This window comes from Budorcas taxicolor, chromosome 7 (genome assembly GCF_023091745.1).
Source record: "Budorcas taxicolor isolate Tak-1 chromosome 7, Takin1.1, whole genome shotgun sequence".
NCBI classification, from domain to species: domain Eukaryota; kingdom Metazoa; phylum Chordata; class Mammalia; order Artiodactyla; family Bovidae; genus Budorcas; species Budorcas taxicolor.
The window spans coordinates 40886484-40910703 of NC_068916.1; the positions used below are offsets into that span (position 1 = coordinate 40886484).

A 24220-nucleotide genomic window follows, 5' to 3' on the forward strand; every position below is an offset into this window, starting at 1 on the left:
TGTTTAATTCTTTGGCCCATTTTTTGATTGGGTCATTTATTTTTCTGGAATTGAGCTGCATGAGTTGCTTGTATATTTTTGAGATTAGTTGTTTGTCAGTTGCTTCATTTGCTATGATTTTCCCCCATTTGAAGACTCTTTTCACCTTGCTTATACTTTCCATCGTTGTGCAAAAGCTTTTAAGTTTAATTAGGTCCCATTTGTTTATTTTTGCTTTTATTTTCAATATTCTGGAAGGTGGGTATAGAGGATCCTACTGTGATTTATGTCAGAGAATGTTTTTCCTGTGTTCTCCTCTAGGAGTTTTATAGTTTCTGTTCTTATGTTTAGGTCTTTAGTCCATTTTGAGTTTATTTTTGTGTATTGTGTTAGAAAGTGTTCTAGTTTCATTCTTTTACAAGTGGTTGACCAATTTTCCCAGCACCACTTGTTAAAGAGATTGTCTTTTCTCCATTGAATATTTTTGCCTCCTTTGTCAAAGATAAAGTGTCCATAGGTGCGTGGATTTATCTCTGAGCTTTCTATTTTGTTCCATTGATCTATATTTTTGTCTTTGTGCCAGTACCATACTGTCTTAATGACTGTAGCTTTGTAATGTAGCCTGAAGTTAGGCAGCTTGATTCCTCCAGTTCCATTGTTCTTTCTTAAGATGGCTTTGGCTATTTTTTTGAGGTTTTTTGTATTTCCATACAAATTGTGAAATTATTTGTTCCAGTTCTCTGAAAAATACCGTTGGTAGCTTGATAGGAATTGCATTGAACCTATAGATTACTTTTGGTATATACTCATTTTCACTATATTGATTCTTCTGATCCATGAACATGGTGTATTTCTCCATCTATTTGTGTCATCTTTGATTTCTTTCACCAGTGTTTTATAGTTTTCTATATATAGGTCTTTTGTTTCTTTAGGCAGATTTATTCCTAAGTATCTTATTCTTTTTGTTGCAATGGTGAATGGAATTGTTTCCTTAATTTCTCTTTTTGTTATCTCATTGTTAGTGTATAGGAATGCAAGGAATTTCTGTGTACTAATTTTATATCCTGCAACTTTCCTATATTTATTGATTAGCTCTAGTAATTTCTGGTGGAGTCTTTAGGGTTTCCTATATAGAGGATCATGTCATCTGCAAACAGTGAGAGCCTTACTAATTTTCCAATCTGGATTCCTTTTATTTCTTTTTCTTTTCTGATTGCTGTTGCTAAAACTCCCAAAACTATGTTGAAAAGTAGTGGTGAGAGTGGGCACCCTTGTCTTCTTCCTGACTTTAGGGGACATGCTTTCAATTTTTCACCATTGAGGGTATTGTTTCTGTGGGTTTATCATATATAGCTTTTATTGTGTTGAAATATGTTTATTCTATGCCTGCTTTCTGGAGGGTTTTTATCATAAACAGATGTTGAATTTTGTCAAAGGCTTTCTCTGCATCTATTGAGATAATCATATGGCTTTTACCTTTCAATTTGTTAATGTGGTGTATTACATCGATTGATTTGTGAATAATGAAGAATCCTTGCATCCCTGGGATAAACCCCACTTGGTCATGATGTATGATCTTTTTAATATGTTATCGGATTCTGTTCGCTAGGATTTTGTTAAGGAGTTTTGCATCTATGTTCATCAGTGATATTGGCCTGTGGTTTTCTTTCTTCGTGGCATCTTTGTCTGGTTTTGGTATTAGGGTGATGGTGGCCTCATAGAATGAGTTTCAAAGTTTACCTTCCTCTGCAGTTTTCTGGAAGATTTTGAGTAGGATAAGTGTTAACTCTTCTCTAAATTTTTGGTAGAATTCATCTGTGAAGCCGTCTGGTCCTGGGCTTCTGTTTGCTGGAAGATTTCTGACTACATTTTCGATTTCCAGGCTTGTGACGGGTCTGTTAAGATTTTCTATTTCTTCCTGATTCAGTTTTGGAAAGTTATACTTTTCTAGGAATTTGTCCATTTCTTCTGAGTTGTCCATTTTATTGGCATATACTTGCTGATAGTAGTCTCTATGATCCTTTGTATTTCTGTGCTGTCTGTTGTGATCTCTCCATTTTCATTTCTAATTTTATTGATTTGATTCTTCTCCCTTTGTGTCTGGATGAGTCTGGCTAATGGTTTGTCTATTTTATTTATCTTCTCAAAGAACCAGCTTTTAGCTTTGTTGATTTTTGCTATGGTAACTTTTGTTTCTTTTGTATTTATTATGCCCTAATTTTTAAAATTTCTTTCCTTTTACTAACCCTGGGGTTCTTCCATTTCTTCCTTTCCTAGTTGCTTTAGGTGTAGAGTTAGGTTATTTGTTTGACATTTTTTCTCGTTTCTTGAGGTAAGCCTGTATTGCTATGAACCTTCCCCTTAGCACTGCTTTTACAGTGTCCCATAGGTTTTGGTTGTTGTGTTTTCATTTTCATTCATTTCTATGCATATTTTGATTTCTTTTTTGATTTCTTCTGTGATTTGTTGGTTATTTAGCCTCCATATGGTGGCATTTTTAATAGTTTTTTTTTTCTTGTAGTTGACATCTAATCTTACTGCATTGTGGTCAGAAAAGATGCTTGGAATTATTTCATTTTTTTTGAATTTAGGAAGGCTAGATTTATGGCCCAGGATGTGATCTATCTTGGAGAAGGTTCCGTGTACACTTGAGAAAAAGGTGAAATTCATTGTTTTGGGGTGAAATGTCCTATAGATATCAATTAGGTCTAACTGGTCCATTGTATCATTTAAAGTTTGTGTTACCTTGCTAATTTTCTGTTTAGTTGATCTATCCATAGGTGTGAGTGTGGTATTAAAATCTCCCACTATTATTGTGTTATTGTTAATTTCCCCTTTAACACATGTTAGCATTTGCCTTACATATTGTGGTACTCCTATGTTGGGTGCATATATATTTATAATTGTTATATCTTCTTGGATTGATCCTTTGATCATTATGCAGTGTCCTTCTTTGTCTCTTTTCACGGCCTTTATTTCAAAGTCTATTTTATCTGATATGAGTATTGCTACTCTTGCTTTCTTTTGGTCTCCATTTGCATGAAATATCTTTTTCCAGCCCTTCACTTTCAGTCTGTATGTCCTTTGTTTTGAGGTGGGTCTTTTGTAGACAGCATATATAGGGGTCTTGTTTTTGTATCCATTCAGGCAGTCTTTGTCTTTTGGTTGGGGCAGAAAACCCATTTACATTTTTGTAATTATTGATAAGTATGATCCCATTGCCACTTACTTTGTTGTTTTGGGTTCAAGTTTATACACCTTTTCTGTGTTTCCTGTCTAGAGAAGATCGTTTAGCATTTGTTGAAGAGCTGGTTTGGTGGTGCTGAATTCTCTCAGCTTTTACTTGTCTGTAAAGCTTTTGACTTCTCCTTCATATCTGAATGAGATCCTTGCTGGGTATAGTAATCTGGGTTGTATGTTTTTCTCTTTCATTACTTTAAGTATGTCCTACCATTTCCTTCTGGCCTGAAGAGTTTCTGTTGAAACAGAAACTAATGGGAATCCCCTTGTGTGCTATTTGTTGTTTTCCCCTTGCTGCTTTTAATATTTGTTCTTTGTGTTTGATCTTTGTTAATTTGATTGATACGTGTCTTTGGGTGTTTCCTTGGGTTTATCCTGTTTGGGACTCTCTGGGTTTCTTGGTCTGGGGTGACTATTTCCTTCCCCATTTTAGGGAAGTTTTCAACTATTATCTCCTTAAGTATTTTCTCATGTCCTTTCTTTTTGTCTTCTTCTTCTGGGACTCCTATGATTAGAATGTTGGGGCATTTGACATTGTCCCAGAGGTCTCTGATGTTGTCCTCATTTCATTTAATTCTTTTTTCTTTTTTACTCTCTGCTTCATTTATTTCCACCATTCTATCTTCTACCTCACTAATCCTATCTTCTGCCGCCATTATTCTACTGTTGGTTTCCTCCAGAGTGGTTTTGATTTCATTTATTGCATTATTCATTATTGATTGACTCTTTTTCATTTCTTCCAGGTCCTTGTTAAACATTTCTTGCATCTTTGCAATCCTTGTCTCCAGGCTATTTATCTGTAACTCCATTTTGTTTTTAAGATTTTGGATCATTTTTAGTATCATTATTCTGAATTATTTTTCAGGTAGACTCCCTATCTCCTCCTCTTTGGTTTGGTTTGGTGGGTATTTATCATATTCCTTTACTTGCTGAGTATTTCTCTGCCTTTTCATCTTGTTTACATTGCTGTGTTTGGGGTGGCCTTTCTGTACTTTGGCAGTTTGTGGTTCCTCTTTATTATGGAGTTTCCTCCCTGTGGGTTGGGTTGGATGAGTGGCTTGTTAAGGTTTCTTGGTTAGAGAAGCTTGTGCCAGTGTTCTGGTGGGTGGAGCTGGATTTATACTCTCTGGAGTGCAATGAAGTGTCCAGTAATGAGTTTTGAGATGTCAGTGGGTTTGGTGTGACTTTGGGCAGCCTGTATATTAAAGCTCAGGGCTATGTTCCTGTGTTACTGGAGAATTTGTGTGGTATGTCTTGCTTTGGAACTTGTTGGCTCTTGGGTGGAGCTTGGTTTCAGTGTGGGTATGGAGGCTTTTAGATGAGCTCTTATTTATTAATGTTCCCTGGAGTCAGGGGTTCTCTGTTGTTCTCAGGATTTGGACTTAAGCCTCCTGCCTCTGGTTTTCAGTCTTATTCTTACAGTAGCTTCAAGACTTCTCCATCCATACAGCACAAATGATAAAACATCTAGGTAAATGGAGAAAAGATTCTCCATAATGAGGGACACCCAGAAATGTTAGCTGAGTTACATGGCGAAGAGAAGAGGGAGGAGGGAGATAGAGGTGACCAGGAGGAGAAGAGGGGGAATCAAAAGGGGGGAGAGCAATCTAGCCAGTAATGAAATCCCTATGTGTTCTCGACAGCCTGAACACCCAGAGAGGTTCACTGAGTTACACAGAGAAGACAAGAAGGAGGAAGGAGATAGAGGTGACCCTCAGAAGTGGGGGCGGGGGTCAAAAGCAGAGAGGCAGATCTAGCCAGTAATCAGTTCCCTAAGTGTTCTCCACAGCCCAGAATACCCAAAGAGATTCACAGAGTTGGGTAGAGAAGTGAAGGGGGAGGGAGGAAATAGAGGTGATCTAGGGGAGAAAAAGGAGAGTCAAAATGGGAGAGGGCAATCAAGCCAGTAATCACACTCCTAAGTAAAAATGGGTACTGAAGATTGGATTCTTAAAGGTACAAAATTTATAACAAATACTAAAAAGCAAAGATTAAAAATCTAGAGTAGAGATTAGGCTCTCAAAAATACAATATTAAAAAAGCAAAACAAAATCACAAAAACTATAAAAAATATATATGAAGTTTCCTTTAAAAATAGGGTCTTTTTTGGCAAGGTAATAGCAGGATATAAAAATGAAAATTAAGGGAGTAAGAGGACTTAAAAATAAAAAGAAAATAAAAAAAATTTGAAAATAGTAAAATTATATGTAGGAATTTCTATGGAGCTGTTGAGGGCAGTGTGGTGTCAGTTCAGTTTCAGATAGTTTCCTGTTCCAGCTTATACTTCTCACGATCTGTAGGCCCCTTCCAATGTAATCGGTGCTAACTACAGGGTTTTAATCTGTTGCACCTGTCACTTCTAAAGTGGCTTCCTCTGTTTATTTTGGTTCCCTCTGTTTATTTTGGCTTCTGTTTGTAAGTCTCTTCAGTGTCTAATTTCCATCCTGACACAACAGGGTGAAGGTGGTCACTTATTTAGGCTCACTTGTTCAGTCGTGGTGTGGGGAGAGAGGAACACTGCAAACAAATATCACTGGCGTGTGTGGGGAGTGCTCGCAGTGTTTTGGCCACACTGGGTTTGCCCCCGCTCACGGAATGTGTGCTTTCACAGTCCACACTGCTCAGGCTCCAGGTTGCTCTGCAGGGGAACTGTCTAAAGCAGGCCATGGGTTGCGTGCGCTTCCCAGGTCTAAGCTGCTCAGGTTCAGGTTCTCGGGTACTCCACGAAGGTGCAGACTCGGTTGGGCCTGTAATTTGTGCCCTTCCCAGGTCCGAGCAGCTCAAATGACCAGGTGCTTGGTGAGCACACACCCCAGGTGCGGTGCGTCTTATCGCCTCTCGCGTCTCAGCCATTCAGTTTCCTGGGTGCACCAGTGGGAGTGCCGTCTCAGGTGTGTCCTGCGTCTCTTCCGGGGAGCTGATCTCTGGTTGCGACCCTCCTGGTGGATGTCAACCATCCAGGATCCCAGGAAGACTTGGTTAGAAACTGTGAGCCTGCTTGCAGTTTAATAGAGGATGCCATCTCTGGGGCGGAGATTGCCCCTTTCCGGCTCTGGCCGTTGCCCGCCTGCCTCTGTGCCTCCAGCGGGGGATGGGCCGGTCCGCTGCTGGCTAGCTCTCCTCTAGTATTCACTCAGTCCTTTGTTCTGTGAGCAGGCCAGCAGTGCCTAAGGTTAGGGCTTTTCACAGGAAAGCTCTCTCTCTCTTTTCTCTCTCTGGCTATCCCTCAGTTTGAATTGCTATCTCAAGTTAGCTCTCTTAGATTGCCCTCAGGGCATTCAAGCCTGGTCTTTACCCTAAGCAAAGCAGCGTGTGCCTCCCTGTTCAGCCCCTGCTTGCTGGTGGTTCTTGCAAGCATCTGGGCTACTTCTCCACTGGGAGTTGCCATTCGGCACGTAATCTGTGCGTTTTATTTATTTATTTTTTCCACCTGGTTATGTTGCCCTCTGAGATTCCAAGACTCCCCACAGATGCACCAGTGAGAGTCTTATTGCCTCCTGGTGTTTGGAACTTCTCTTTTACTACTCCCTTCCACGACTGGTCTCCATCCCTAACTCTTTTGTCTCTCTTTTTTATCTTTTATATTTTGTCCTACCTCCTTTCGAAGACAATGAGCTGCCTTTCTGGGTGTCTAGTGTCCTCTGCCAGTGTTCAGAAGTTGTTTTGTGGAATTTGCTGAGTGTTCAAATGTTCTTTTGATGAATTTGTGGGGGAGAAAGTGATCTCCCCATCCTATCTCTCTTTCTTTTATAATCTACTATATGTCAAGGGTATGTTTGGATCTAATTTTTATCTTCAGTATGAATAATATAATGTATTCTTGGTAAGAGATACTGGCTGGCCTTCCTTTGCAAGATAAATTTCAGGGTTTTCAAAAGGAAAGAGGAGTCCCACTCTCTAAGACCAGAGGGAACACCTCATGTGACACATTGATCTTTCTTGGAGTTTGGAATTCAGGTTAATTGCAGTCAACAGAAAATTTCTCATATATTTCCATTCTGGTTCTAAGCTTCACATATTTTTTTTTTCAATGTTCTAACTTCAAATAAGAAGTCTACTCTGGATATGGATTTAGCTGACCTTTAGCACAATGATGGCATGTTTCACATTTTTTACCTTAGAATAAACATGCTTGTTCTTAAATATGTTAACATTTTCAGCACCAAAAGCTGTAACCACTTCACCCACTGGTGTATGGTTTTTTTGCATGTCTTTCATACTTGTGTTTGGTTCTCCAAATTGTCACTAATGCTAAAATTGAATTATGCTCAAGCTATATAATTCCCTCAGTTTCTGATTATAAAACAATATTAATTTTAAAAAATATTTGGTTAATTGTTTAATTACATACTATAATATTTATAGATATATTATTATATGGATAATATAATATTTCATATTTGAAATCAGTGCATTGAATGTGACTTTTCTGTGAAGAACAATGAGGTGTTAAAAATTACTAGCATACTGTTGTTATACAGAATCTGTTTATTTAACATATTCTATGATTTTGCTCACAATCACTTTAAAGCCTATTAGGTTGTAGATTTAAGAATCATTCAATGTTCCTTTTACAAATTGGGATTTTACTATATTTAGTACTCTAAATATAGTAACCTATAGTTCTAACATATTTATTTAAAATATTAGCAATGAATCTTAGAGTAACATGTATAATTCAGTATTTATAGCTGTAATCAAATTGAATCTGTATTTAATTTGATATAGTTTTGTTATGTCAGTACCTATCCCTATAACAACGTCATCTTAAGAGGTGTATGATTTCCCTATGATAACTTTATAAAATTTATAGCAATTTTATAGCCATAATTATTTTTTATTTATACTTGCCATTCTGTATTGTCATAGCATATTTATGGACAAAATTTTATTATCCAGCTTCAAAATTTACTTTTAGTCACCAACTTTGGTATGTATCATTTACACAGAAAGATAGTATTGTTGCCTCAAAAGATGTGTCCTTCCTTAAGAACCTCAATAATAACATGGAATCATGACATGTTTACACAGTGGACCTTTTTGAAGTTTCATCATTTCTTCCTATCCTTTCATTATCTCCTTACCCTCAATTTTTGATGTCCCAAAACTCTTAGATTGCTTTCTTTTTATTTTTACCCTCCAGGTAAAGGTGTTCCATTCACTTCTAATCAGGTAATACAATCACTGTTACATTTGTGTGATAAATGCAAAATACAGACAACTTCATATAAACCTACTTGTATATCTTCCTTAACATGCAAATTCTGAATGGATTTATCAAAGACTTTCATAGTTTAAATATTATTCCTGGAAATTCTAATGCAGAAATAGAAATAAAAAATAAAAATATTTTAACAAAATTTAGGTGATTAGTAAGTTTGTATTGTTTTCTTAAGTCTACCAAAGTCTAATATTTTAATTTTCAAAGCTACTATAACAAAAGTAAATAAAATTCACAACTACAATCTGACTACCATAAAACATATTATTTTTTAGTTTTCCACATTCCCTTTTAATCTTTATGTGCAGGACTTAGATTTTGTATTTATAAACGTGGTGATATCAATCAACAGATGAAAAAACACTTATTCTTTTTAATATTGTATCACAAACATTTTATTGATTTAATTAGCAGTATTTTAAGTTTTCTTTCATGGTCCATACAATTGAAAATGTATTTAGATGCTTAATTATAGTAAATTTTATCCTATGAAGAATTGTTATGCAATTTGCTTAATTACTTATAGATCTGTGATTCTGATTGTTGCATATATTATACCTCAGTATGTGTGACATAAACTATACAACTACTTTTCTCTAGATGTTCAGGGAGATAACAGTGTCTTGTTATTCTCTTTTATTATTTGTAGTGAAATGAAAACAGAATTAGTGGTAGTTTGAAGCATAGGATATGTTGCTAAAATGAAGTCTTTAAGACATCAGGGCTTGGAGAAAGGGCCTTGAATACCTGAGGTGCAAGGTCATCATTAGACAAGAAAAAAGGATGGGTAGTGGAGTACAGAGTTCAAATCTGATGATTGATTCTAGATCCTTGATTTCTTTTTTCTTTGTACTTGCAGGAAAATGAGAATGTCAGTGGTTGTGAAGAAGTATGCTACACTGTCATTAATCATAGGCCCTATCGGAGACCCTCCCTGAACTCCAGTGATGATGGTTATGAGAACATCACAAGGAGAGTGAGACCATTAAGAGAAGGGCCAGAAACAGAATATGCCCTTCTCAAGAAACCTTGCACTATCAGATCTTCTTCCTGTACAGCTGAGAATGATTACGAAATTGTGCTTCCTCACTAGAATACTCCTGCCTCATCATCCTCCAGTAATAAAGATGACCAAATGGTGACCTCCAGGGGAGTCTTTCTCTTTCAGCAGTACATGCAACTTTTATTTCTGGCCAGATTTTATAAATGATATTCTTTCATTGTACCACATTAAAAAACTGAAACATCTTGTCAATGTGGTTTGGGTAAAGCCACAGAAGTTGATATAATGATATAGAATATTTGACCTCTTTTTGTTTGTAAGGTTTAAGGATGTGGAAATTGTAGGGGGGATCCTCCTTAGAACAATAAACATCTATACATATGTGACTTAGAATATCCAACTCCAATTCTACTTTCCAAATTTCAGAGGCCAGCATTCACACTCCTAATTATCTATTTCATTTTTGAGGTATAATCTACTCAATAAATTCTTAACATAATAAGACCAGTGACCAGAACCTTTGCTAACTGAGTATTTACTTCAATTTTGCCTTTTCTGCATACTGGAGATTCTTGCATGTAAATTTGTGGTAGCAGTTTAAGAATTAATGGGTTTTGATATTGGCCTTTCTAAAAGGAAAAGCTGAGTGCAATTTAAAAAAAGGAATGAGGTTTAGTGGCCCAGTGTTTTTCTTTCTGATAGTAAATCAGATAAATCTGTTCAAAGTTCACTAAAAACTAAAAGCATACTTGTACTTACAGTTTTGTTCACAATATACTAGTTAATTTAAATACTAGTTATTTTTAATGAAGAAGGAAGAATAGTGTCTGGCTTTAAAATCCAGGCAAATTGGTAAACAACCCATTTATTTTTACTTTTGTTCTCAAGGAGAGTCTAAACAACTTGCTAACTTCCCATTGAGGACATAAAGGACATAATTGATAAAACATCAATAATTATTTTTTATATAGCTACAATATACTGACCTTTTAGATTACTGGCAAGGATAAATCAATAGATGTCAGCTAACTTTCTGTTTTGTTTTTCATATTTTTTCATTAAAATGACGTGCTGTAGGAAGGAATCTGGTTTCTAGTTATTAGTTTAATACTAGACTTACTCTAAAATAATGTCTGTTATTCTTCTATGCACATTAATCTCTAACAAAATGTAAACTGAGACACTTCTCTACATTGGAGCTCCTTTGCTGCCTCCTCTACAGGCACTCTCTACCTGGAAGAGAGTGGGCAGACAGAAAATGGACAAATTAGCAGAATGTAATAGGTCATGTCAAAATATAACTTACCTTATTTATTAGGAATGATCTCATATAACATAAGATACAGATAATTACTATTTATTGAGCATTTGCTGGGTTCTAGTTGTATAACTTATTGGGTTTTATACAAATTTTGACTCTCTATTCTTGGTAAATTCTTGTGTTACTTTAAAGAGATTTCAATGTGTGGAAGGAGAACTTAACAGAAATCTTATAATTCTGGAAAAGTCACCCTGTTAGAAATATGTAGAGATATTGTAGAAATCAGCCAACTTTAGGAGGTGACAAAACTAATTTTTTATTGTAGAAATCAGTCAACTTTAAGAAACGACAAAATTGTTTTACCTCGTAGAAATCAGTCAACTTTATGAAAGGACAAAATTATTTTTTCTCTGTATGATTTTGTAGTTATTTTTCACATGTAATAAATACTATGTTCAAGATAATGACTCATTTTAATATACTTAATAATCTGGAATTATAGGAGAAGGGGCAGTCAATAGGTCAATGAATATTACTGTTTAGTAAAAGAAATATAGAAATCTAAAAGCATAGATGTGACCTGGTTGTAAATCATACCCTATTTCTTGTGGAGATTCAGTATTTATTTTTAATGTATAAGCTGTGTTTCATTCAGCATAATGAATGTTTCACCTTATATTAGTAGTTGACATTTTGATTAGTATACTACTGAACGAATAACTCATAATTTTTAATCCAATTATTTGCTGATGGGTATGTGAGGCATTTATAGTTTTGACATAAATAAAGCTGCTATACATTTACTTGAGTACTCAGACGTATTGGTTTGCTAGGGTTGCCAATGTGTCACAGTCTAGGTAGCTTCAATAACAAAATTTTATTTTTTCACAATTCTGGAGGCTGCAAAGCTCAAGATCAAATTGTAAGCCAGAGGTTTTCTATTTTCCCAAGACCTGTTTTATGCCTCTCTCCTAGTTTCTGATGACTTACTGGCAATCTTTGGGATTTGAAGACTTATCAGTAAGACCTTTATGTCTCAAGAGTAAGAAATAAATTTTACTACAATTCAGTGATTTTCTATGTTAGTGAAATATATAGGCATCTAGTGGTATAGGGGATGTTGAGATATTATTTCTGAGGTAAATAATAAATTGTTGCATCTGGCTACTACTATAAACAAAAAAGAGATCCAATGCCTGTGGAATTTTGAAGACACAATATTTGTGGATTTTGCTAATAACATACTCTTTATTTGGATTTGCAGCTCTTGTCTGCTTATGGAGTGACCTAAAAAGTTGCTAGTTTTTAGTGGGGCCCAAGACAAGTGACAGTTCTGCATCAGGTCCAGGCTGCTCTCTGCCACTTGGACCTTATGATTCAGCAGATCCAGCGGTGCTTGAAGTGTTAGTGGCACATAAGGAAATTGTCTGGAGCTTTGGAAGGTTCCTATAGGTAAATCACAGGGAAAGCCCTTAAAATTTTGGATCCATCCTCCAAAGATCATTACTATCCTTTTGAGAAATAGCTCTGAGACTAAAGGTTTAATCATGGTCACCAAGTTGCCTTGCAATATGAGTTGCCCATCATCAACTGTGTCATTTGACCAAGCCATAGAATTGGGCACACATGATAACATTCCATCACATATACCACTGGAAGTGGTATATATAACTTTGGGCCAAGCAGGCCCTGAAGGCACAAATAGGTTACATGAAGAAGTGGCCCAAATGCCCCTGGTTCCCATTCCTGCTATAGCACTTTCTTTCTCTCAACCTGTACCTATTGCTCCATGAAGAGTTTTCCACAATCAGCTGACAGGAAGAAAGACTCATCTGGTTTACAGATGGTTTTGCACCTACACAGGTATTATGCCTAAAATGAAAAGCTCTTGCTCTACTGTTCCTTTCTGGAACATCCCTGAAGAACAGTACTGAAGGGAAATTCTCTCTGGGCAGAACTTCAAGAAGTGCACTTGGTAATTCACTTTTCTTGGCAGAAAAAATGACCAGATGTGCAACTGTGTACAGATTCATTTGCTATGGCCAGAGGCTTAGTGAATAGTCAGATATTTGGAAGGAACATGATTGGAAAATTGGTAAAGAGGTCTGGAGAAAAGATATGTGGTTAGACTTCTCTTAACATGTTAAAAATTATGAAGATATTTGTGTCCTATGAGAATGCTCACCAAAGTGTGACCTTAGCAGAGAAAGATTTTAATAATCAGATGGATGGGATAACCTGTCAGCCTGTTTCCCCAGACCTATCATTGCTCAGTGGGCTTATGAACAAACTGGTCATAGTGGCAGGGATAAGCTTTATGTTTGGGCTCAGCAACATCACTCACCAAGGACTACCTTGTTATGGTCACTGCTGATGGGCCAAGTGTCAGCAGGAGAGTCCAGCACTGAATCCCTGATGTAACACTATACCTGTGGTGATCAGACAGGTACCTGGCTGTTGTTATTCAGTAGCTAAGTCCTGGCAGACTCTTTATGACCCCATGGACTACAGCATGCCAGGCTCCTCTGCCATTCACTATCTTCTGCTATTTATAAACTCTCACTATTTGAGTTTTTTCAAATTCATGTTCAATTGATTCGATGATGCTATCTGACCATCTCATCCTCTGCCACACCATTCTCTTTTTGCCTTCAGTCTTTCCCAACATCAGGGTGTTTTGTATCACTCCCATTAAGGAAGAGCATTATTTTTGTTTTTAAGGAGATAGGCACTTTTTTAAGATGAGGTTTTCACCCTTTGAATGCAATGTTTCTGCCAAAATCACCAGTAGTAGTACCAACAGTGGAATGCCTCATCTACTGTTATGTTACTCTTCTACAAGAGCATTGCTTCTGATCAATGAACTTACTACACAGAGAAAGAAGCATGGCAATGGGCCCATGATTATGAAAATCATTGATCTTACCATGTTCTCCTGAAGCAGAGGGCTTGATAGAACAGGGGGGTGATATTTTGAAGACTCAATTATAGCACCAGTTCTTTGGCAATATGTTGCTTAGTTGAGGCCAGGTTCTCCTGGCTGTGTACACTCTAAATTGGTGGCCACTATGTGGTGCTGTTTCACAAGTCCCGCAATCGAAGGGTGAACACGGGAGGGGCACCACTCACTATTACTTCTAGTGACACATTAGGCAAAATTTTGCTTTTAGTTCTCAGAAACTTATGCTCTGCTTGCCTAGAGATCTTACTTCCAAAAGTAGAAGTATGAAGACCAGGAGAAACAATAATGAACCAGAAGTTAAGACTGCCACCTAGCCATTTTGGGCTCATACCACCTGATCAACAGACAAAAGGAAATTACTGTCCTGGTTGGGGTAATTGATATGAACAACCAAAGGGAAATAAATCGGACTGGTCGTCTACAACAGAGATAATGAAGAGTATGTCTGGAATTGGGGATATCCCTTAAGGTTCTCTTAATGTTACCATGTTATATGACTAAGGTCAATGGAAAATTACAACAACCTAATTCAGGTAGGACTACTAATGTCCCTGACACTTCAGGAATGGCTTGGATCACCCCACAAGGTAAAAAACCCCCAACTATCTGAGGTACTTGCTGAGGGCACAGGAAATATGTAATATGTAATGAAAGATGATAATTATCCAGCTACAACCATGTGACTAATTATAGAAATGAAGATTGTAATTGTTATGAGTATTTCTTTTATGTTGCTATGCATGTGTTTGTGTTTATGAATTATATCATATATATATTCACACACACATATATATATATAAACCTGTAAATGTATAGTATACATTTTACATATTACATATACATGTACATTTATATTAAGTAAATGTCTTTAAATCTTTCCTCTCATTTTCTTATCATGAAACATAAAATGTATTGACTTTCCTTATATATATATGTACATACATACACATATATACACATACATTTTAACTTTACATCATAGTATTTAAATTATAGAATATCAAACAGAAGAGTGAATCTCATCCAAGGACTTTGCATTCTTTTTGGGGGAGAAGATTAGTATACCTTTGGGTATACAAAAGATAAGCAGAGAGGCTTCCCTGGTGCCTCAGTGGTAAAGAATCCACCTGCCAATGCAGGAGACATGGGTTCAACCTGGTCTAGGAAGATCCCACAGGCTGTGGAGCTGCTTAAACTGTGTGGAGGAACTAAGCCTGTGTGCCACAACTATTGATCCTGTGCTCTAGAGCCCAGGAGCCACAACTCCTGAGCTCACATGCCACAACTACTAAAGCCCACACCCTAGAGCCTGTGCTCCTCAACAAGAGGAGTCTGCAATGAGAAACCTGCATACCACATCTAGAGAGCAGCTCTGCTCAGCACAGCTAAAGAAAAGCCCATGCAGCAACAAAGACCCAGCACAGCAAAAAGTAGACAAATAAATGAAATTTTAGAAAAAGATAAGGAAAGGTGAAATTTTGCTCTTTCTCTTTTCTTTAAACTAATTTCTGAATTTGTGTCATTCACAAACTATATTTCATCCTTTCTTCTATAAAGTAAACATTTAAGATAATAAATTTTAAAGTACTGTTTAAGCTGTATCCTACATATCTGAAGACACATTTCGACAACTGTTCACTTTTTAATATTTTCTGTTTTCATTACTATTTATTTTGGATCATAAGTTATTTAAAACACATTCTCAATTTCTAGTATCAGTTTTTTTCTTTTTTCCTTTTGTTAATACTTTCTAATTATTGTTGTTGGAGAAGGATGTCTGTATAATACTAGTTCTCTGAAATTTGTCAAAATTTGTTTCATGATACAGTAAGTGGAAAAGTTTTGAAATTATATCACAGTGAGCTAAAAAAATAATGTAACTTTGGTTCCATTGTGTATATACCGATTAGATATAACCAGTTGAGCATGTGGTTTAAATAGTCTATCTTCATTTTTTTCCCTTTAAATGTGATAATTATTGAGAAAAAATGTGTTGAAAATATCCTACTATGGTGGTAAATTTGTCAGTTTCCTTTCATTCTATACCATATTTAGTTATATATTTTGAAAGAGGTTATTAACTTCACGCAAAGCTTAGAATCAGCACCTCTCCTTGTTATCCTCTTATATATCCTCTTTACTTAAGCTTTATTTTTTCTAATGTTAATAAAGCCATATCAGTTTTGTTTTAGTTATTATTTGCATGATTCAATTATCTTTTTTAATCCTTTTTCCTCTCAACTTTTCCATGTCCTTATATGTTAGATACCTCTTTTAAATAGCTTAGCTTACAGCTAAATATTGTTTTTCTAGTCCAGAAAGTCTTGACACCTTCTTATTTATTTATTTAAATTGAGATATAACATTGTATTAGATGTATATATAGTTAACATACATCATCACTCATAAGTACACATTGTTTTCTCATGGTAAGAACTGTTAAGATTTACTCTCTTAGCAATTTCTAAAGATACAATACAGTATTGTTAACTATAGTCACCATGCTGTCATTACATCCCCATACCTATTTGTCTTTTAACTTGAATTTTGTACGTTTTAAGCACTTTTACCCATTCCACCCTGTTATTTTTTTATTTGCAGATTTAGTACTGTTTAAGAAGATGTGTATGGATGCCACACAAACAAAGGGTGGACCACAACTTGTCTAGGCTGCTCAAGCAACCATCTAGATGTTGTTGTGATATTTTTTTTAGATGTGATTATCATTTAAGTGTGTAAATTTTTAGTAAAGTATATAACCCTTTATGGGCTTCCCTTGTGGCTCAGCTGGTAAAGAATCTGCCTGCAATGCAGGAGACCTGGGTTCGATCCCTTGGTTGGGAAGATACCCTGGAGAAGGGAAAGGCTATCCACTCCAGTATGCTGGCCTGGAGAATTCCACGGACAGTCCATGGGTTTGCAAAGAGTCGGACACGACTGAGTGACTTTCACTCACTTCACTTAACCTTTTATAATGTTGTGTGGGCCTCATCCAATCAACTAAAAGCCTTAATTAAAAAAGACTGATACAAATCAAGAAAGAAAGATTTCTTTCTAAGACTGCAACATAGAAGTCTGGCCTAAATTTCCAGACTCCTGTCCTACAGAATTCAGACTCAAGATGCAGCTTCAATTCTTACCTAAATTTTAAGCTGTCAGACCCACTTAGAAATTTCAGGCTTATCAATCATTACTTTTGTGTGAGAAAATTCTTTCTCTGTCTCTCTATGGATAGATAGGTAGATAGATGATAGGTAGGTAGATAGATATAGATATAGATGCATCTTTTGTATTAGTCTGCCTCTGTGGAAAACTCTGCCTAGTAATCATTATCTGTTCATCAATGTATCTTAGGTATTTAAGCATTTAAAAATAAATCTCAGAGACTTCCCTGGTGGTCCAGTGGCTAAGAATCCACCTTGCAATGCAGGGAATATGGGTTTCATCCCTGGTCGAGGAACTTAGATCCCACACACTGCACAGCAACTAAGTTTGTGTGCCACAACTAGAGAATCTGTGCAGTGATGAAATGAAATTCATGTGAAAGGGATTCACAACTGCTGAACAATCATGAAAAAACCTGTCAAAAAAAGATACCCCACATCCAAAGACAAAGAGAAGCCAGAATGAATCAGTAGAAGGGGTGTGGTCATAATAAAATCAAATCCCATACCCAGCAGGTAAGTGACCCACAAACTGAAAAATAATTATACCACAGAAGTTATTCCACAGGAGCATTCTGAGCCCCATGCCAAACTTCACAGCTGGAGGTCAGGGAATGAGAGGAAGAGTCCCCAGAGAATCTGGCTTTGAAGACCACTGGGGTCTGATTGCAGGACTTCCACAACACTGGAGAAAACAGAAGCTCCACTCTTGGAGGGCACACACAAAGTCTTGTGCACACTAGGACCCAGAGGGGGAAAAATAGTGAACCCATCAGAGACTAGGCAAGATCTGCTTGGTAATATTGAAAGGTCTTCTGCAGAGTTCAGGGTGGCTGTGACTCAATTCAGGGATGAAGACATTGGAAGGATCAGTTCTGCAAAGTACTCATTGGAGTCAGCCCTTCCAGAAATAGCCACTAACCCCACCAAACAGTCTGTAGGCTCCAGTGCTTGGTCACCTCAGGCCAGACAACAAAGAGGTTGGGAACACAGCCCCATCAATCAGCAGACAAGCAGATTAAAGTTTTACTGAGTGCAAGCCTGACCACCAGAGGGACAATACCCAGCTCTACCCACCACTAGTCCTTCCCCTCAGAAAGCTTGAAAAATCCTCTTAGTCTCATATATTAGAGGGGAGACATCAGAAGCAAGAACTACAACCTTGCAACCTGCAGAAAGAAAACCATAATCACAGATTCAACAAAGTGAAGCAGTAGAGGAATATGTACCACATGAAAGAGCAAGATGAAGCCCCAGAAAAACAATTAAGTGAAGTGGAGATAGGCAGCCTCTCAGGAAGAAAAGTCAGAATAATGATAGCAAGGAAGATACAGGATCTCAGAAAAAAAATTCTTTTATTTAAAAATTAGATATGTTTGACATATGTCATGCATGTTCTAGTCATCCAGTTGTCTCTGACTCTTTGCAGCCCATGGACTGTAGTCCACCAGGCTCCTCTGTCCATGGAATTTTCCAGGCAAGAATACTAGAGCAGTTTGCTGTTTTCAACTTTAGGGAATCCTCCTGACACAGAGATCAAACCTGTATCTCTTGCATCTCCTGCATTGGCAGGCAGCTTCTTTACCATTGAGAAATACTGAAGGAGTCCCAAAAAGAGAAAAAAGAGAGAAGGGGGCTGAGAACATACTGAAAACATATTAGGTAAAACTTTCCCCAACCTGGGAAAGGAAACAGACATCCAGGTATAGGAAGCACGGAGAATACAAAAAAGAAAGTCCCAACAGGACCACATCAAGACAAAGTGTAATTAAAGTGGCAAAAATTAAAGAAAAGACAGAACCATATAAGCAGCAAGTGGAAAGCAACAGTTATGTACAAGTGAGCTCTCATTATTCTTTCAGCTGACTTTTCAGCAGAAGCTCTGTAGGCAAAAAGAGAGTAATGCTTTATATTGAAAATGATGAAAGTGAAAAACCTATAGCCAAGAATAATCCATATGCCAAGGCTTTTATTCAGATGTGATAGAGAGATAAAAAATTTCACAAACAAGTAAAATTGAAAAGGTTTAGCTCCATGAGACCAGCTCTACAATAAATGTTAAATAGACATCACTAAATGGAAAAGAAAAAGCCCCAATTTAGAAATTAAAAAGCTATAAAAGAAAAAAGTCTAATGGGAAAAAGCAGGTATGCAATAAAGGTAGTATAAACCTTTTATAAAACTAGTAGAAAGATTAAAAGACAAAAGTAATAAGATCATCTATAATAAAAATAGCTAAGGGACAGACAAAAGAAAAATATATAAATAAGGATGTCAAAAACAGTAAACATAATGGGAGAAAGTAAAAATTCACGGTCATTAAAATGCATTTAAATATCAGAAACAAATCAGTTACATATATGTGTATATATATACACACATATTTTCTATATTGCTATATATAAGCCTCACGATAATCACAAGCCTAAAATTTGTAATAGATAAAAACACAACAAAGAAAAAAATCCAAACATAAGTTAGTCATCATATCACATAGAAGGGAAAGAAAGAAGAAAGAAACACAAAAGAACTACAAAAACAATCTTGAAGAACTACAAAAACAATGAGAAGAATGGCAATATGTACACATTAATACTTATCAGCAATTTATTGATTTACATTTTTTTTTGTATGTGAAATGAGTGCAATTCTTTTTTTTTTTAAATTTTTTATTTATTTATTTTTTTAATTTTAAAATCTTTAATTCTTACATGTGTTCCCAAACATGAACCCCCCTCCCACCTCCCTCCCCATAGCATCTCTGTGGGTCATCCCCATGCACCAGCCCCAAGCATGCTGTATCCTGCATCAGACATTTTTAAATTTACTTTTTATTTTATACTGGGGTATAGTTTATTTATAAGATTGCATTAGTTTCAGGCGTACAGCAAAGTGATTCAATTCCACATATACATATATCCATTTTTTCAGACTATTGTCCTGAATAATCCTTAATAATAATAATTTTTTCCTGAATAATAGGTTATTATAAAATATTGAGTAGAGTTCCTGTGCTATACCTTAATCTTGCTGATTATCTATTTTATATATTTTAGGATATACATGTTATTCCTAATTTATCCTGCCTTTCCACCTTTCTCCTTTGGTAACCATAAGTTTCTTTTTGAAGTCTGTGAGTCTGTTTCTGTTTTGTAAATAAGTTTGCTCGTATCACATTTTTTTTAGCTTCTGCATGTAAATGACACCACATGATATTTGTCTTTCTCTGTTTGACATAATATTTCACTTAGTATGCTAATCTCCAGATCCATTATGTTGTTGTAAATGACATTATTTCATTTTTAATGGCTGAGTAATATTCCATAGGATATGTATACCATGTGGACACTCAGGTTGCTTCTATACGTTGACTATTATAATAATGCTGAACATTGGGGTGCATGTATCTTTTGGAATTATGTTTTTTTTCCAGCTATATGCCCAGAATTGGAATCCTGGATCATATGGTAGTTTTATTTTTATTTTTTAAAGGCATATTCATAGTATTCTCCATAGTGGCTATACCAATTTACATTGCCACCAACAAGATGAGAGGGTTCTCTTTTTCTCCACACCCTTTCCAGCATTTATTGTTTGTAGACATTAATGATGATGACCATTCTGACAGCTATGAGGTGTTAACCCATTGTAGTCTTGACATGCATTTTTCTAGTAATTAGCAATGTTGAGCATCTTTTCACATGCTTTTTGGTCACCTGTATGTCTTCTTTGGAGAAATGTCTATTTAGATATTTTACCTATTTGTTTATGGTTATTATTACTATTTTTCAGTATATTGAGTTTCATGAGCTATTTGTATATTTTGGAGATCAATCCCTTGTCTGTCACTTTGTTTGCAAACATTTTTTACCATTCTATGGATTGTCTTCTTGTTTTGTTTATGGTTTACTTTGCTGTACAAAAGCTTTCAATTTTAATTAGGTCACATTTATGTATTTTTGTTTTTATTTTCATTACTCTAGAATGTGGATCTGAAGAGATCTTGTAGCAATTTATTTCAAAGAGTGTTCTGCCTCTGTTTTCATCTAAAAGTTTTATAGTATCTGCACTTTCATTTGGGCCTTTAATCCATTTTGTGTTTGTTTTTGTGTATGGTGTAGAGAATGTTCTAATCTCATTCTTCTACATGAAGTTGCCAGGTTTCCCAGTACCACTTATGAAAGAGACTGTCTTTTCTTGCCTTCTTTGTTGTATATCACTGACCATAGGTGTGTGTTGGTTTATTTCTGAGCTTCCTATTGAGCTCCACTGATCAATATGTCTTTTTTCTTTTTTTTGCCAGTACTATACTGTTTTGATGACTGTAGCTTTGTTTTAATAGTATAGTCTGAAATCACAGAAACTATGTCTTCCAACTTTATTTCTTTATTCTTAAGATTTCTTTGGTATTTGGGATCTTTTGTGTCTCCATACAAATTAAAAAAAAGTTTATTCTATTAATATGAAAAATGCCATTGGCAATTTAATAGGACTGCATTGAATCTGCTTTGAGATAGTAATCATTTTCACAATGTTGATTCTTCCAATTCAAGAGTATCTTTACATCTGTTTGTTTAATCTGCATTTACTTTCATCAGCATCTTAAAGATTTAAGAGTATAAATCTTTTGTTTTCTTAGGTCACTTATTCCCTAGCATTCTTATTCTTTTTGATGTGATATTAACTAGAATTGCTTCCTTAGTTTCTCTTTCTGAATTTTCATCGTTAGTGTATAGAAAAGCAACAGATTTCCATGTATTAATTTTGTATCCTGTGACTTTACCAAATTCATTGATGAACTGCAGTAGTGTTCTGGTAGCATCTTTAGTTTTTTCTATGTACAGTATCATGTCACCTGCAAACAATGACAGCATTACTTCTTTTCCAATGTGAATTACTCTTATTTATATTTTTCACCTCTGTTGCCATGGTTAGGAATTCCAAAACTACATGGAATAAAAGTGGTAAGGGTGGACATACTTGTCTTGTTCCAGATCTTAGAGGAAATGCTTACAGCTTTTCCCTGTTGAGCGTGACGTTAGCTATGGTTTGTCATATATGGTTTTTATTATGTTGTGGTATGTTCCCTGTATGCTCATTATTCAAATCCCTTATGATTATTCTGTAGAAGTGACAAGTAGATTCAAGGGATTAGACCTGATAGAGTCCCTGAAGAACTATGACAGAAATTCATCATATTGTACAGGAAGCTGTGATCAAAACCATCCCCAAGAAAAATAAATGCAAAAAGGCAAAATGGTTGTCTGAGGCGGGGGTGGGGGTGGGGGTCTTACAAATAGCTGAGAAAGGAAGAAAAGTGAAAGGCAAAGGAGAAAAGGAAAGATATAGCCATCTGAATGCAGAGTTCCAAAGAATATCAAGGAGAGATAAGAAAGCCTCCCTAAGTGAACAAAGCAAAGAAATAGAGGGAAAAAACAGGATGGGAAAGACTAGAGATTTCTTCAAGAAAATTAGAGATAGCAAGGGAATATTTCATGCAAAGATGGGCACAACAAAGGATGTAAATGGTATGGACCTAACAGAAGCAGAAAATATTAAGAAGAAGTGGCAAGAATACACAGGAAAACTATACAAAAAAACTCTTAATGACCCAGATAATGGCAATAGTGTGATCACTTCACCTAGAGCCATGCATACCATAGCGTGAAGTCAAATTGTCCTTAGGAAGCACCACTATGAACAAAACTAGTGGAGGTGATGAAATTCCAGTTGAGCTATTTCAAATCCTAAAAGATGATGCTATGAAAATGCTGCACTCAGTATGCCAGCAAATTTGGAAAACTCAGCAGTGGCCACAGGACTGGAAAAGTTCAGCTTTCATTCCAGTCCCAAAGAAAGGCAATGTTGCTCAAACAAGATTAAGAGCTATAAACTTCCAGTTGCAGAATAAATGAATCACATGTATGAAATGCACAGTGTGGGAAATATAGTCAATAATTATATAATACCTTTTTTTTTGGTGACAGATTATAGCAAAACTTATAGTGGTGATCATTTTGAAATGTATAGAAATATTGAATAGAACTGGACATGGAATAACAAACTGGTTCCAAATTGGGAACGGAGTACATCAAGTTGTATATTGTCACCCTGCTTATTTAACTTCTATGCAGAGTACATCATGAGAAATGCTGGGTTGGATGAAGCACAAGCTGGAATCAAGATTACTGGGAGAAATATCAATAACCTCAGATGACACCACCCTTATGGCAGAAAGCAAAGAAGAAACAAAAAGCCTCTTGATGAAAGTGAAAGAGGAGAGTGAAAAAGTTGGCTTAAAACTCAGCATTCAGAAAACTAAGATTATGGCATCCGGTCCCATCATTTCATGGCAAATAGATGGGGAAACAGTGGAAACAGGGACAGACTTTAGTTTTTTGGGCTCTAAAATCACTGCAGATGGTGACTGCAGCCATGAAATTAAAAGATGGTTGCTCCTTGGAAGAAAAGCTATGACAACCTAGACAGCATATTAAACAGCAGAGACCTTTGTCAACAAAGGTCCATCTAGGCAAAGCTATAGTTTTTCCAATAGTCATGTATGGGTGTGAGTTGGACTATAAAGAAAGCTGAGAGCCAAAGAGTTGATGCTTTTGAACTGTGGTGTTGGAGAAGACTCTTGAGAGTCCCTTGGACTGCAAGGAGATCCAACCAGTGCATCCTAAAGGAAATCAGTCCTGAATATTCATTGGTAAGACTGATGCTGAAGGTGAAACACCAATACTTTGGCCACCTGATGTGAAGAACTGACTCATTTGAAAAGACCCTGATGCTGGGAAGATTGAAGGCTGGAGGAGAAGAGGACGACTGAGAATGAGATGGCTGGATGATCACCAACTCAAGGGACATGAGTTTAAGTAGGTTCCCAGAGTTGTTAATAGACAGGGAAGCCTAATGTGCTGCAGTCCATGGGGTCGCAAAGAGTCGGACATGACTGAGGGACTGAAATGAACTGAACTATGTTTTCTAACAGGAACTAACATAGAGTTGCAGGTCATTTCTACTTCAAAATGAATAAAAAAACACTGTAGAAGAGAATATCAGATTTGTGATTGCCAAAGGCAGAGAGTGTTGTGAAACGGAACTGAATCAAAGTAGTCAAAATGTATAAACTTCCAGTTATAAGATAAATAAGTACTGGGATGTAATGTAGAAAATGATTGAATTACAGTGCTGTATGTTATATATGAAAGCTGTTAAGAGAGTAAATCCTAAGAAATCTCATCACAAGGAAAAAAAAATTTCTATTTCTCATATTTGTTTGTATATGAGATGACAAATATTCACTAAACTTATAATGATAATCATTTCATGATATGTAATTCAAATCATTATAGTCTATACCTTAAACTTACACAACAGTGCTGGG

General features: G+C 36.2%; 1 protein-coding gene across 1 annotated transcript in view; it reads left to right on the forward strand.

Moving 5' to 3' along the window:
* The window catches only part of GCSAML (germinal center associated signaling and motility like), a 57829-nt gene extending 48296 nt beyond the window's left edge, over positions 1-9533 (forward strand). The window contains exons 4-5 of the mRNA XM_052643496.1: positions 8363-8391; positions 9300-9533. Of these exons, the coding sequence (XP_052499456.1) occupies positions 8363-8391; positions 9300-9533 (263 nt within the window). The remainder of the gene's footprint in view (positions 1-8362; positions 8392-9299) is intronic.
* Positions 9534-24220: the final 14687 nt, after the last annotated feature.